Source organism: Eschrichtius robustus, chromosome 10 (genome assembly GCF_028021215.1).
Source record: "Eschrichtius robustus isolate mEscRob2 chromosome 10, mEscRob2.pri, whole genome shotgun sequence".
Taxonomy (NCBI): domain Eukaryota; kingdom Metazoa; phylum Chordata; class Mammalia; order Artiodactyla; family Eschrichtiidae; genus Eschrichtius; species Eschrichtius robustus.
Genome location: NC_090833.1, coordinates 6393172 through 6407941, shown reverse-complemented (window position 1 = coordinate 6407941; position 14770 = coordinate 6393172). Strand labels below are relative to the sequence as shown.

Sequence of the window (14770 nt, the reverse complement as noted above, 5' to 3'; positions counted from 1 at the left end):
AAATATGTAAGGATATGTTAAATGAGAATATGATGAAAGTGGGAGCTTTAGTAAGTAAAGCAACAGAAGAATAGCAAAAAATATCTGACAAGAAGCTCATGCAGACTTTCACATGCAAACTACCGTTCTAATTAGTTACTCTAAACCAGTGTAAGCCAGAAGGGTAAATATTTCTAAACCACCTAAACGAACACAGCTTGATGGGAGAAAATGAAAGTCCTTAAATGCTAAGGTTGTGAAAACAGCAAAGACAGTCTTGAAATATTAAATTATTCTAAGGTTAAAGCAGTCATGTCGCCTTGATCATACTTTATGCCCAGGTTAATGCTGTCATGCACTTACGTATCACACTACAAAAAGAAAATGAAAAATGTTCATGGATACATATGTTAACATGAGTTGGAAACCAAGTTATTAACCCATGGAAACAATTTCAATTAGATATGCTGATACATGGTTATAGAAATGTTGTACAATTTTCCTACTCCCAGCCCAGGTAACCAGCAATCTAGGAGACTTAGGAGTGAAAGGCATGATGCAAAACAGCCAGAGGTCAGTAATCTGTTAGTGTGGGTGACACGGTACAGGTGATAATGTGTCTGCAATAAGACAAATGGCCATAGCCAAGGTACCATCACCAAAGAGAGATACTGTCTTAAAATAAAATAGCACACTAGCTTTTTTTTTTTGCATTCTGAAACAAGCTTAAAATCTTCGTTCCTTTAAGACTAAAAGATAAAGTGAACATCTCCACACTTTATAACACTCATTTCACACTGGGTCCAGCCATCAGTACCTTATTTTTTTTGATGAACGGCCATAACTTTCCTTTGGATTTGCCACCAAATTTGAGCTCTGATTTGCCTTCTCCTCTGGAATTTGAAAGGCTGTTGTCTGACACAGTGCGCTTCATCGGCTGAGTGTAATCCTCAAATTCAATGTCTCCAGGCGGCTCAAAACCAGACTTATAAGCTTCTATGGCCAGCTGTGAATCCTGAAATTACACCCATCACACACAAATACGTTCAAATGCATGCAAATACCTTTTACACAATGAACTATGATGACCTCATACAGATGATATTCTAAATAAGTTATATTGATTAATAATAGATTTTCTAGTAATATTTTTATCATTAGAAAGAATAATTTGTAAAGCTACATGTCTAGCTGAGATTTGAAGATACTTTTAATAACTAACCATTTTTCTACATTTACAGAAACGAATATTAATTAAGAATGACTTTGCTGGACTTCCCTGGTGGTGCAGTGGTTGAGAAACCGCCTGTCAGTGCAGGGGACACGGGTTCGATCCCTGGTCCGGGAAGATCCCACATGCCGCGGAGCGACTAAGCCCATGCGCCACAACTGCTGAGCCCGCGCTCTAGAGCCCGCGAGCCACAACTACTGAGTCCACATGCCACAACCACTGAAGCCCGCATGCCTAGAGCCCGTGCTCCGCAACATGAGAAGCCACTGCAATGAGTAGCCCCCACTCGCCGCAACCAGAGAAAAACCCGTGCGCAGCAACGAAGACCCAACGCAGCCAGAAACAAGAAATAAATAAAATAAAATCATAAAATAAATAAATTTATTTAAAAAAAAAAAAAAAAAGAATGACTTTGCTAAAAGCAGAAAAATTGGGCCATTTATTATGCAATTCCCTTGAAAAATACAGTAATACAAAAACTGGTTCTCATCAGAAGGTCTTAAAGCAATTTGGCATACACAAAGTCAAAACAAAGAGTAGATAATCTCTCTGATTTCTTTGGTTAATTGTGGTTCAAAGATATGACTTTATTGAATAATTTTTCTTTATGTATATATTTGTTCACAGTCTCTCCTCTACTAGAATGTAAGCTCCTTTCTGTTTTTCCTCCACTGTGTCCCTAGTACCTAGATGATGTCCAGTGATGATGGTGCAGTAAATGTTTGCTGAATAAATCAGTGAACTGATTGCCTACTCTGTGGTGTGCACCCTGCTAGGAACTTTGAGTTCAGAATCTTCTTGGGGTCAGGTGGTGAAGACCAACACGTAAGGAAATGACAACCATCGTGTCAAAGATAGATAGATAGATGTATAGTTAAACTGTTACAAAAGCACATGTGATTTGTAATAACTTTCTAACTCAATGATCATCTGATTTAAAAAATCTACTAGATGGGACTTCCCTGGTGGCGCAGTGGTTAAGAATCCGCCTGCCAATGCAGGGGACATAGGTTCGAGCCTTGGTCCGGGAAGATCCCACATGCCGTGGAACAACTAAGCCCATGCACCACAACTACTGAGCCTGTGCTCTAGAGCCTGCGAGCCACAACTCCTGAGCCCACGTGCCTAGAGCCCGTGAGCCACAACTACTGAGCCCAAGTGCCACAACTGCTGAAGCCCACTCGCCTAGAGCCCGTGCTCCGCAACAAGAGAAGCCGCCGTAATGAGAAGCCCGCGCACTGCAACGAAGAGTAGCCCCCGCTCGCCACAACTAGAGAAAGCCCACATGCAGCAACAAAGACCCATTGCAGCCAAAAATAAATATTAAATAAATAAATAAATAAATAAATCTTTAAAAAAAAAAAAACTACTAGAGAAGACAATTTGGAAAAATCTCAACTTCCTACAGTGAGCCCACATTTTAATTTGCCATAGCTATTTCAGTTGACACTGATTTTGTAGGTGTGCCAAAGGGATGAACTGTCTTGCAATAGCCAATCACCCTTCCTTCTTAGTAACAAGAACCCTGATTTTAAGTCAGGCACATGGCCACCCAGCAAAAAGGCTTCACTCCCCAGTCTTTTGTACAGCAGGAGGTGGCCCCTAAGTTTTGACCTCTGAGATCTCTTGAGATGTAGGCAGAAGTACAGGGAGCAATTTTAGGAAGCCTCTTTAAAGAGGTGGCATGGGCCCTTCTCTATATAACGTTTTCTGGAATTTGGATGTGATGGTTGGAGCTACAGAAGCCATACTGAGTTTGAAAGTCATATCATCAAAAGCTGTGAACTAGGAGAAGCCTGGGTCCCTGAGAACTTGTGGACCATCTGCCCATACCATGGTTGGACCCTCTTGCCTCTAGACATCTTTACATGGGAGGAAAAATAAACCACCTTAAGACAACACTGCCATTGTTATATGAACCTAAACCTATACTAGCAGATTCAGCTCTACAATCCTAAGTGTGCCAGTGACTATACTAATCCAAAACACAGAGGGCTGAACTAAAAAACTCTAAAATGGTGCTGTTACTGTTGAAAAGTATTTGTGACCACTGAAAGCAACTACTTTCAGGTGATTAAATATGGTCACTGTGCAAAGGGGCAGGGAAATAATGGGACCGCAAACTCTTAGTTATAAATTAAGTCCGAACTACAGTACTTACATTTTTCGGATCAATTGACTCGGCTGCCTTTACTATTCCATCCAAGCACTTCCCGATGATTGGAATCACCTGCCGATCCAGCTCTGCATACGTCTTCACTGATTCTCCAATTCTCACTATCCTCCTCTCCTCCATCTCTTGTATTTTCTGAAACATTAGAATTTGCATAAAATTAATTTGGTCCACTGTTTTCTGGGTTTTAAAAAAATCAGTTAATTAATTAATTTAATTTTGGTTGCTTTGGGTCTTCATTGCTGTGCACGGGCTTTCTCTAGTTGCAGCGAGCGGGGGCTACTCTTTGTTGTAGTCCATGGGCTTCTCATTGCGGTGGCTTCTCTTGTTGCGAAGCACAGGCTCTAGGCACACGGGCTTCAGTAGTTGTGGCTCGTGGGCTCTAGAGTACAGGATCAGTAGTTGTGGCACTCGGGCTTAGTTGCTCTGCAACATGTGGGATCTTCCCAGACCAGGGCTCGAACCCGTGTCCCCTGCATTGGCAGGCAGATTCTTAACTACTATGCCACCAAGGAAGCCCCAGTTTGGTCCACTGTTACTTAAGGAAGTTGTTTCTTGACAGCACTGTTACCTCTAAAAAATTCTCTAGGCGGGAAATAGGCCTATAAAAAGGTTAGAGTTACAGCAACCGTAAATTTCTTGTGCCTCTACCTTAGCCAGCTGGACACCTATTTTATGAATTGCTGGGCTGCCTAAATGTACACTTTACACAATTCCATTCCAATTTCATTAAGAACCCGAAACTCAAGTAGTTTTACTATTAACACCATTTGGTATTAGATTTTAAACATCTCCTCCATCTTTGAGGCACTGCTTTATCCTTTACCAAAAGTATGGTATTTGGTTAACTGCCTTGACCCAACACAGGCTTACATTAACTAGTATACCTGGCTTCTACAAGCTGGAGGTTCTTGTTTGCTGTGTAGACACTATGACACAAATATTTATTATTTTTTCTACAGTTGGACTTTAAGTTGTAAAAAATTCCCAGAGTGGGAATGTATGTATCTTTTCTCATACTATTTTTGACAACCTAAAGTAGCCAAAAGAAAAACAATCCAAAGGAAAGAACTGTCATCTGTTCAAATCCTACAACTGTCTCAATGCCGCTTAGATTCCTAAAGGTAAGTTGGAAGTTTTGTAACCAGAACGGTCCTTTTACCAAAAAGAGTGTTAATCTGAGAATCACAGTTCTAAGACTGACCAAGAATGGCTGCAGGGGCAAACCAAGGAAGTTTGCAAAGGCTATTGATTAATCCTGAGATTCATGTTAGATTTCATCTTAATGTCAGTCAGTGCTTGATCTGAATGTTTTAAAAAATGATTTGAATTAGAGGAAACTTGGAATTATATAAATACTTAGAATATAAGCCCAGAAATCATGATTCCAAGGCAACGTTTTTCTAAGCAAAGCAAATCTGAGAGATCTGAACTCCTTACCTGAAAGATATTGGGAATGTGAGTATGGTAATATTCATGCTGCTCGTGGTTGAATTTCTGAAGAATTGATGAGTAATCTGCTTTGCTGTCCTCTGCCATTTGGTGACGCATTTGAGCTTGTTGTCGTGCCTTAGGGCAAAAAATGAGAATACCCACATGTTTACACATAATAAATAAAAGCCTAGGATTGCACACTGGAGGAACTGGAGGATCAAATTTACCTTCCATTTGTTGTATTTAGCAGGTGCTGTTTTTTAAAAAAATTGTTTAAACAATCCAATCCAAAAATGGGCAGAAGACCTGAAAAGACATTTCTCCAAAGAAGACACATAGATGGCCAACAGGCACATGAAAAGATGCTCGACATCACTAATTATTACAGAAATGCAAGTCAAAACAACAGTGAAATATCACCTCGCACCTGTCAAAATGGCTATCAGGAAAAAGTCTACAAATAACAAATGTTGGTGAGGATGTAGAGAAAAGTGAACCCTTGTACACTATTGGTGGAAACTGGTGCAGCCCCTGTGGAAAACAATATAGAGGTTCCTCAAAAAACTAAAAATAAAACTACCATATGATCCAGCAATTCCACTCTTGGGTATATATCCAGGAAAAAAAATGAAAACATTAATTCAAAAAGATACATGCACCCCAATATTCATAGCAGCACTATTTACAATAGCCAAGACATGGAAGCAACCCAAGTGTCTATCAACAGATGACTGGATTAGGAAGATGTGATACACACACACACACACACACACACACACACACACATATATATACACACACAATGGAATATTACTCAGATATAAAAAAGAATGAAATACTAACATTTGCAGCAACATGGATGGCCCTAGGGAATATTATGCTTAGTGAAATAAGTCAGACAGAGAAAGACAAATACTGTATGAGATCACTTACATGTGGAATCTAAAAAAATAGTACAAAAGAATATCAGACTCACAGATAGAAAACAAACTAGTGGTTACCAAAGGGGAAAGGGACAAATTAGGGGTATGGGATTAATGATACAAGCTACTATATTTATAATAGATAAGCAACAAGGATATATTGTATAGCACAGGAATTATGGCCATTATCTTGTAATAACCTAGAGTGGAGTATACTCTACAAAAATACTGAATCACTATGCTGTACACCCGAAACTAACATAATATTATAAATCAACTGCACTTCAATTAAAAAGAAAAAAGGAAAAAGAAAAAGAAATTATTTAGAATTTGAATTTACTTTAGGCAAGGATGTGCACCCTAATTTTTCACAAACCCCACCATTCTCTATTGTCTTAACTTGGCATTACTTGCTAGTTTGACACATGTGCCAATATTCTTTACTGTCTGCACTTGGCCCAATTCGCACATTTATGTTACTGAGATTCAGGTTCCCTTGTGGGAACCGCTGATCATATTTTTTATTTCCTGAGGAGGGGACGGGCGATCCATAAAGTTTTTAATCCAATTCTCAACGGAGTTCATGAATTAAAAAGGCATATCGGGGCTTCCCTGGTGGTGCAGTGGTTGAGAATCCACCTGCCAATGGAGGGGACACGACTGTGATCCCTGGTCCAGAAAGATCCCACATACCGCGGAGCAACTAAGCCTGTGTGCCACAACTACTGAAGCCCGTGTGCCACAACTACTGAAGCCCGCACGCCTAGAGCCCGTGCTCCACAAGAGAAGCCGCTGCAACGAGAAGCCCGCGCACCGCAACGAAGAGTAGGTCCCGCTCGCCGTAACTAGAGAAAGCCTGTGCACAGCAGTGAAGACCCAACACAGCTAAAAATAAATAAATTAATTAATTAATTAATTTAAAAAAAAAAGGTATATGAACCACTGATCTAAAGCGACCTTTCTAAAACTCTCCACTATGTTTATTTTCAGAATATACTTCAAAGAAGCAGTAAGTATGGTGCTCTCTTTGTGCTTTTTATGTGTGTGTGTGTGTGCGTGCGTGCTATTTTGTGTTTTACTGCATTGCTTTTCTCCTAAATAATAATAGAATTCATAAATTTGTTTCTCTCTTCTCATTCATTTTTTGGCTAATTACACACAGGCAAGAAAGGGGCTCTTAGTGACAAGCTGCAGAATCGATTTGAAAGTTCAAACAAGAATGCCTGTAAAGTCACAAGTCCTCCACAAATAGCAGAGATTGTTATGCTGGTAAGAACTCCTCAGATTCCTCTAGCACCTTGGAGGTACCTTGATAAATACAATCTCATGAATCTCTAAGACAATCTGAGGTCCGTGCAGGGAAAAAACTACCCCCTGCCAGATGAAGAGATGGCTTGGCCTGTATACGGGGCAAACTTACCACACTGAACCAACAACACAACAGGAAAAGGGCCTTGTTCCAACATACCCAAGGCAACTTTTGTTTGTTGTTTTGTCTTGTTTTACTGAACCTAACTGCTTAAAAAAAGAAAAAGAAAAAACAAAGAACCGTTCAAATGCCAACACGAAGAAGAAAGGCAGGAGTCGTTTGTCCCACTCTCTGTCTGATCACTGGTATCAGATCGGTTTCTTCGCACCTCCATGTCCTTCATTGGTTTCCTGCCTCTGTGACTTGAAGGCTTAACCTGATTTCACTTCCTTGATATGCTTTGCTCATCTGTGTATCCGTGAAAGCCCAAGGTGGTCATTCAGAGGTGCTTCCTTTATTTTCTTCCCTGTTCATACGTAAACACTTCCCAAATGCAGGGAACAATATTAATATTTCCAAACTGATTTCCTTACTACCTGAGGTTTCTTAGTTTCTTAAGACCTTTAGGTACCTCAAAACCAATTTACCAACTTCTCACCTCCCCTCAGTTAGTTCAGCTGCCACATTCTTCCTCTTTGTCAGCGGACTGTTAACTCCCTTCCTGACCATACGCTTTGGCTTCCGCTTTACTGTGTTCACTAGCAAATACACTAAGCTAGTTCCCAGCATGTTGAGTCCCCAGCTACCCTGCAAAATCCATGCCTTTCCAATACACAGTAACCCTCCTCCATTTAAATAGTAGCCTCCCCACCTACGTGCACTCCATCTGTTCCCCTGATGCAACCAACTCAAAAACCCTTTTAACTCTTTCAATTGCCTAGAATTTTATCATTTCTCACTCTATTATGATTATGGGGGAAAAAACAAACAAACAAGGAAATTCCCAGGTAGACCTCCCATTTCTAAAAAATTCTCTCTTTCATTTACAAAACTTCCTCAGAAAAAAAGTCTCAGAAAAATCCCAGGGGAGGGAGGTTGCGTCATCTCTTTTGTAAGGAGAGTAGCAAGATGGACAGTCTCCTTATTTATTTTGGAGAAATGATTCTAATTTGGTGAAAACTTAAAATAGCTTAGTTCTGAAACAGCGGTCAGAATGGCATCATTAAATGCACTTAATGTGTGTATACACACACACACACACGCACACACAGCCCACATAAGCAGATTAATGCTTCCTGACAATCAAGCCATCGTAACGACCATGGAATATCTTACTCATGAGAACTGGAGGTGAGCCTGCCAGAGGTACCCCAGCACCATCCGATTGGAAGTGGTTGTCATCCTCTAACCTCCGAACTCCCCAGAATCTCTAATCATGTTTTTGCTTTGGCTATATAATTGCTTTTATAAGCATATTAATTCATAATAGTTTCACAGTGCCCTGCACAATGCATTCCTGAAATGTAACTAGGTGACCAGTAGATGTAAACTATGGAAGAAACTGAGATAAGGAAGAACATGGATAAAATCCAGCCTGGAAAGTGAGCTGAGTAGAAGAAAACAAACAGACTCCAGAGGGAATGGGTCTACCTTTTGTTAAAGAAGCATGATCTCTCTGGGAGTTTTCCTGAAAGGAAAAGTTTGGACCTGAGGTTGCAAAAGCCTCTGTACCTCTGCAGATTCTCTCTGACTCACTAAAAGGATAAAGCAACATTTAAAAGCAGCAAAATATTGTCACACATCAGATTCTGCAAGGCCACAGCAGGAAGACAGGACTGTCTTACTCTCAATCCCAGCATCCAGCTGCTTTGAATTAATACTCACTGTTGAATCCCAGGCCCAGGAATGTGCCATTGTTCTGACCAAGATTTACTATGGAAATCTATTTTTGTTTCGTAAGCTGCTATGTTTATTTTGCGATGGAACTTCAAGAGTCTCTCTCTAAAACTAGTGCTGAGTCAGTTACTCATTACTACAAATATGTTTTTAAAAATATCTTTAAAAGTATTTTCAAAAACTTATTTGGAGTAACCGCTAAGTAACTAGATATTTTCGAGAGTGTATCTCCTAATGTCTAAGGCTACACGAAGATTAGAAGCATCACAACTTCTCCTCCCTTTTTAAGTCCATCTGAAAATAGCAACTATTATCTTAAAGAGGTACAGTATTTCTATTCTCAGCCAGACCATTAGCTATTTCTTTTCATTCATGTTCTCATTCTAAGAAAAAAAGATACTGCATCTTATAGCAATATTACTGTAGGGCAGAGAGAAGGTCAGAGGATTTTTTTTTTTTTTTAATGACTCAGAGTTACAGAATTTAGAGATAACATTCTAAAAAAGTCCAGAATGACCACAACTGCCTGAGGCTGTAATTCACAGACATCTTTAAATAAGAACTACACCAGTTTCACTGTCAATCAGAAAGACTGAATTTAAATTTTAGAATTTCTTTGACAAATCCTTGGGAATCTCCCCAAATAAATCCAAATAGGCCTAAGTATGTATTGCTTAAGCGCTACTTCACTGCTTAGTAATTCTTAACACCGTCTAACTCAACATCCTATGGAAATAAAGCTGTGCTGCCTAAAAGGTCAGAGTTACAGTTTCTAAATAAAGAAAACAATATTTTAGAAACTGAGCTGCAGCCCAATGCTTCTAAATCCTCACAGGTTTAAAGACAAAAATACTAAAATCCATTCAGTTAGTTAAATTTAGATGATTAGCATGGCCAAAATGTGTAGCTATTTCCTGTTCAATTCGCTATTACATTTTCCTTAATATTTCAAATATTAAGAAGAAAGGAACACTGCTGGCGGAGTCTCAATTGTCATAAACAGAGAAAATGAGCTATACTAAGGAATGTGTTTACTTTCACACAGGGAACGCGGTTATACTTACTAGGTTATACCCTCACATCTTTTATCAGGGCTGCTTATAGCTTTTGACCTTTCAACAAGATGAGCAAATATGGACTGGTTCTATTTATATATTTATTGTTAAATACATAATGAGATGTATTAATTTTTGAACATGACCTCAGACTTCTCAGGACTGTGGACACTGTTGTTCCTTAAATGATAAACTATTTATTGCAGCAGCATTCCTAGCTTTTGGAAAGTCATATTTTTCCTTGGTTAGGAGTACGTAAATATAACAACTTAGAAAGGCCCCACTTGATTACCAAAAATTGGGGGAGCACAATGAAAAATGTTTTATCACTGGTAGTTCCAACAGCAGTAAATGTTCTCTGGAGCAGCTTGACTTTCAATATTTTATTTCATCATTATCATAAGAAGAGATCAATTGTATTTTAGGCCAGAGGGGAAAGGAGGGCTAAATTGAGATTTTTATTCTGAATTTACTATTCTGAACCACAGCTAGGCTGTCCATATTTATTATCCAATAGCCAGTGACCTGCAACAGCTCCACTTAGGGGGCAGATGGCCTGACCACCAGCCCCGAAATCCAGCCAAAAGGGCACAGAGCCTGGGCTGGAGACACAGCAAGAATCCAGCAGGGCACCTGGCTCTCGATTCACCCCTCTGCAACTACCTGAGCCGCTGACTTAATATGGTGGATAAAATCAAACCTACGAATTTAATAACCTGGGTTATCTGGCCTCTCTCCATCTTTAGTTCTTTTTTCACCCAATTTCAAAAATATGCTTGCTGTAAATAATTCAAATTTACGGAATTGTAAGGTTTAGAAACTAAAAGTCCCTGCACATTCCACCCTCTGGTAAACGCTGGTAATAGTGACAACCTAGTGTCCTTCCCTGGTGGAGCGGGATCTGAGATAACACTGAGAGGAGGTAGAGCAGCCTTGGGAAATTCACCGGAAAGTTCCAAGAACACAGCTGCAAGGACATCATTAAATGACAGCACCACATTACAATGATCCCCAAGCAACAGCTGGCAAAGATGGTGAGTCTCAGAGTCACCAGTAGCTCCAATGATTGGAGCACCTTTTCTTTTGGACGTGGCCAGGTTAAAGAGAAGAAATGCACACATTCTCACAGCATACAAGAGAGGTAGGGGCCACTGGATACTGTGACCTATTCTCTAGGTGTGTCGTCCCCGCCCCACGCAGCACCGCACAGCATGTGGGATCTTAGTTCCCCGACCAGGGATCAAACCCACACCCCCTGCAGTGGAAGCATGAAATCTTAACCACTGACCACCAGGGAAGTCCCTCTAGGTTGTTGTTTTTTTTTTTAAATAAAGGATGTACTTTTTTTTTTTAAAGTAATTTATTTATTTATTTATCTTTGGCTGCGTTGGGTCTTCATTGCTGCGTGCCGGCTTTCTCCAGTTGCAGTGAGCGGGGGCTACTCTTTGTTGCTGTGCGCAGGCTTCTCATCGTGGTGGCTTCTCTTGTTGCGGAACACGGGCTCTAGGTGCGCAGGCTCAGTAGTTGTGGCGCACGGGCTTAGTTGCTCCGAGGCATGTGGGATCTTCCCGGACCAGGGATCAAACCCGTGTCCCTGCATTGGCAGGCGGATTCTTAACCACTGCGCCACCAGGGAAGTCCTCCTCTAGGTATTTTTGAGACCAGAAAAACAGCAATCTATTGAGAATCCCTGAAACTTCTAACTGGTAAACTGAATTTCTCTATGATTTGTCAATGATTAGGAGTAAAACTGATTTCACCCTAGTCTTTGACCCAGCAATTCTACTTCTGGGAATTTATCCTAATGAAATAATTTTCAGTGTTCACAAAAGATATCCACACAGTATTGTTTATAATAGCTAAAAATTTGAGACCATGTGCAGTAATGTGATTGGTTAATTATATGTCATACCCTTGATGGACCATTGTGTAGCCTGGAAGAAAAATAATGTGAAAGACTATTTAATAAGGGAAAGTGAAAGCTATATATAATTTAATTTTTTTCAAGTTTCTAAAACAGTATTTACAGTATAATCTCATTATTATAAAAATAAAACATTAATAATGATCACTTCTGAAAAGAGTGATGAAGTTAGTTTATTTTGCCAAAAAGCTTAGCAAAAGAGGCAAATTCTAATGCAGAATTCCAGAAACAGTGAAAGATTGAAGAGGTATGGCTTGCCTTTGAGGTACACACACACACACACACACACACACACACACACACACACACACACTGCTCTGAAAGATATAGTAGGAGGGATATTAACAAAGGAAGAGACGGAAAAGTTCTCTGTCTGGAGTAATGTTGTTGTATGATAAATGGCATTGTTTCAATTTCCCAGCAAACTGTTGCATCTAGAATACATTTTCAAGTTCAAGGCTAAAATGCATCTAAAAATTCCTATTCAGACAGAGCACCGTGAGTTTTTGTTGGAGACTTCCAGGCCGGGGACTTGCCAAAACAATGAGTCTGTCTTTGATCAATTATAAGGGCAGCTAAAATACAGAACACAGAAAAACTTCAAAATAAGTTAACCAAAGAAATATGCTTGAAATATTCCAGCAATTTCCTGATTTCTTTTTTTTTTTAAACAGGCTTACAACTTCTAGTCCCAGCATTGTAGGTTACTTTGGTGCTGAAATAGGAGAGAATATGGAAAGACAGCAAAATGAGACCAGCATCTCAATCCCTCAGGGGCCATTCACTTGCTAAATAGTTTAGAAAAGGCCTTCTGTTTCCCTATACCCCAGTTGCCTTATTTAAAAAGTAGAATTAGAAGGTGAGTGACAATTTCTGCTGAAACAGAAGCCACTGCTGATACGGTTGCTCTTGATGCTGGCATACCTCCAAGTTAAGCTGGCGAAAACAAACTTGGTATGAGCTCAGAGATCTTGGTAAAATATAAATCATGGTCTCCAAGACTTGCCCCCTCCTCCTCCCTGGCTTCTAACACATTATTATTGGTAAGGGTCTTGAGTTTTCAGTTAAAGTAGGTTGAGATTGATGATTTCTTTCTCTTCCCTTTCCCCCCTTAATAAGTGACGTCACCCCAAAATATGACACTCACAAGGTTCCATATATGCACAGCTGAAGAGAACAGCCTGGATTCTGGAAAGTTGATGCCTATATGATCACCATTCTCTATGGCTGTGGCATTATTGTCAAGAGCAAAACTACTGAAAGCACTCTGGAATGCAGTTCTACAAAACATATATATTCCTTAGAAGAGTAAAAAAAATTAATCATGTTATATACCCCAGAGAAAGAAATGAAATACCATGAAATCTGAGGTATATATATGTACACACACACACACACACACACACACACACACACACACACACTGGAATATTACTCAGCCATTAAAAATAATGAAATAATGCCATTTGCAGCAACATGGATGGACCTAGATATTATCACATTAAATGAAGTAAGTCAGAGAAAGACAAATACCATATGATGTCACTTATATGTGGAATCTAAAAAAAAATGAGACATGTGAACTTATCTACAAAACAGAAATAGACTCACAAAACAAACTTATGGTTACAAAAGGGGAAAGGGGAGGGGGATAAATTAGGAATTTGGGATTAACAGATACACACTACTATATATAAAATAAACAACAAGGACCTACTAGATAGCACAGGGAACTATATTCAATATCTTGTAATAACCTATAATGGAAAAGAATCTGAAAAGGTATATATATATATATATATATATATATTTATGGCTGAATCACTTTGCTGTACACATGAAACATTATTAAAAAAACTATACTTCAGTTTAAAAAAAAAAAAAGAGAAATCTGAGGTGTTTGGTGAGCAGCTGTCCATCCTTAGTACCCAAGTCACAATAGATGTTTAATCAGGAATGTTTAATACTAAAAATCTTACAGATGTTATTTTCAGTAGTATATTATTAATAGGTCAAGATAAAAGATTACAGGCCCTTCCTGAATTTTGACCACAGTACTACTTTTCTCTGCGTTCTTTAAGCTGGGCAACACCTAGCAAAACTTCTAGTGGTCAAAGAAGACAACAAAGAAGTTTGATTAGGTATCAGGCTATGGGATGAAGTGGGGTAAGAGTGTCCTCTGAGAAACAAAACCTTAAGCCTGTGTATACCGTAAAGGTGTTGCAAGAATCTCCACCACAAGAAATTAACATAAAAATCGGCCCCAGGTTGTCTGGCCAAAATAAATATAAAACCCTAATGGGAGTGGGGATACACCCACAATCCTGCTTTTAAGGGATTCCCAGAGGAAAAAAACCATCCCTGTTGAAGGTATGCTCATACAAAAAATAATAGTATTAACAATCATAAATGCACAAGGAAATAAACCACTGTGAGAGCTGACACAGTAGAGAGAAAAACTATCACCATAAAAACTTGAGCTAGGGACTTCCCTGGTAGTGCAGTGGTTAAGAATCTGCCTGCCAATGCAGGGGACATGGGTTCGGGCCCTGGTCCAGGAAGATCCCACATGCCGCAGAGCAACTAAGCCCGTGCACCACAACTACTGAAGCCCGTGTGCCTAGAGCCCATGCTCTGCAACAAGAGAAACCACTGCAATGAGAAGCACGTGCACCGCAATGAGGAGTAGCCCCCCTCGCCACAACTAGAGAAAGCCCGTGTGCAACAACGAAGACCCAACGCAGCCATAAACAAATAAATAAATTAATTAATTAATTTTATAAAAACCTGAGCTAAAAGAAAAATTTAAAGAACATATAAAACAAGAACATTTAAAAGGATGAAAGAAATAAAAGAAGCAATAGAAATCACAAGAAAATGAAAGACATTATAAAGATGAAGTATAT

At 39.5% G+C, this 14770-nt stretch overlaps 1 protein-coding gene across 7 annotated transcripts in view; it reads right to left on the bottom strand.

Moving 5' to 3' along the window:
* Window positions 1-14770, bottom strand: part of FNBP1 (formin binding protein 1) — a 147864-nt gene that overhangs the window by 30229 nt on the left and 102865 nt on the right. For all 7 annotated transcript variants that reach the window (XM_068553616.1, XM_068553614.1, XM_068553615.1 and 4 more), the window contains exons 7-9: window positions 4824-4952; window positions 3372-3518; window positions 797-994 (exon numbers count right to left, since the gene is read on the bottom strand). In XM_068553616.1, coding sequence (XP_068409717.1) covers window positions 797-994; window positions 3372-3518; window positions 4824-4952 — 474 coding nt within the window. The remainder of the gene's footprint in view (window positions 1-796; window positions 995-3371; window positions 3519-4823; window positions 4953-14770) is intronic.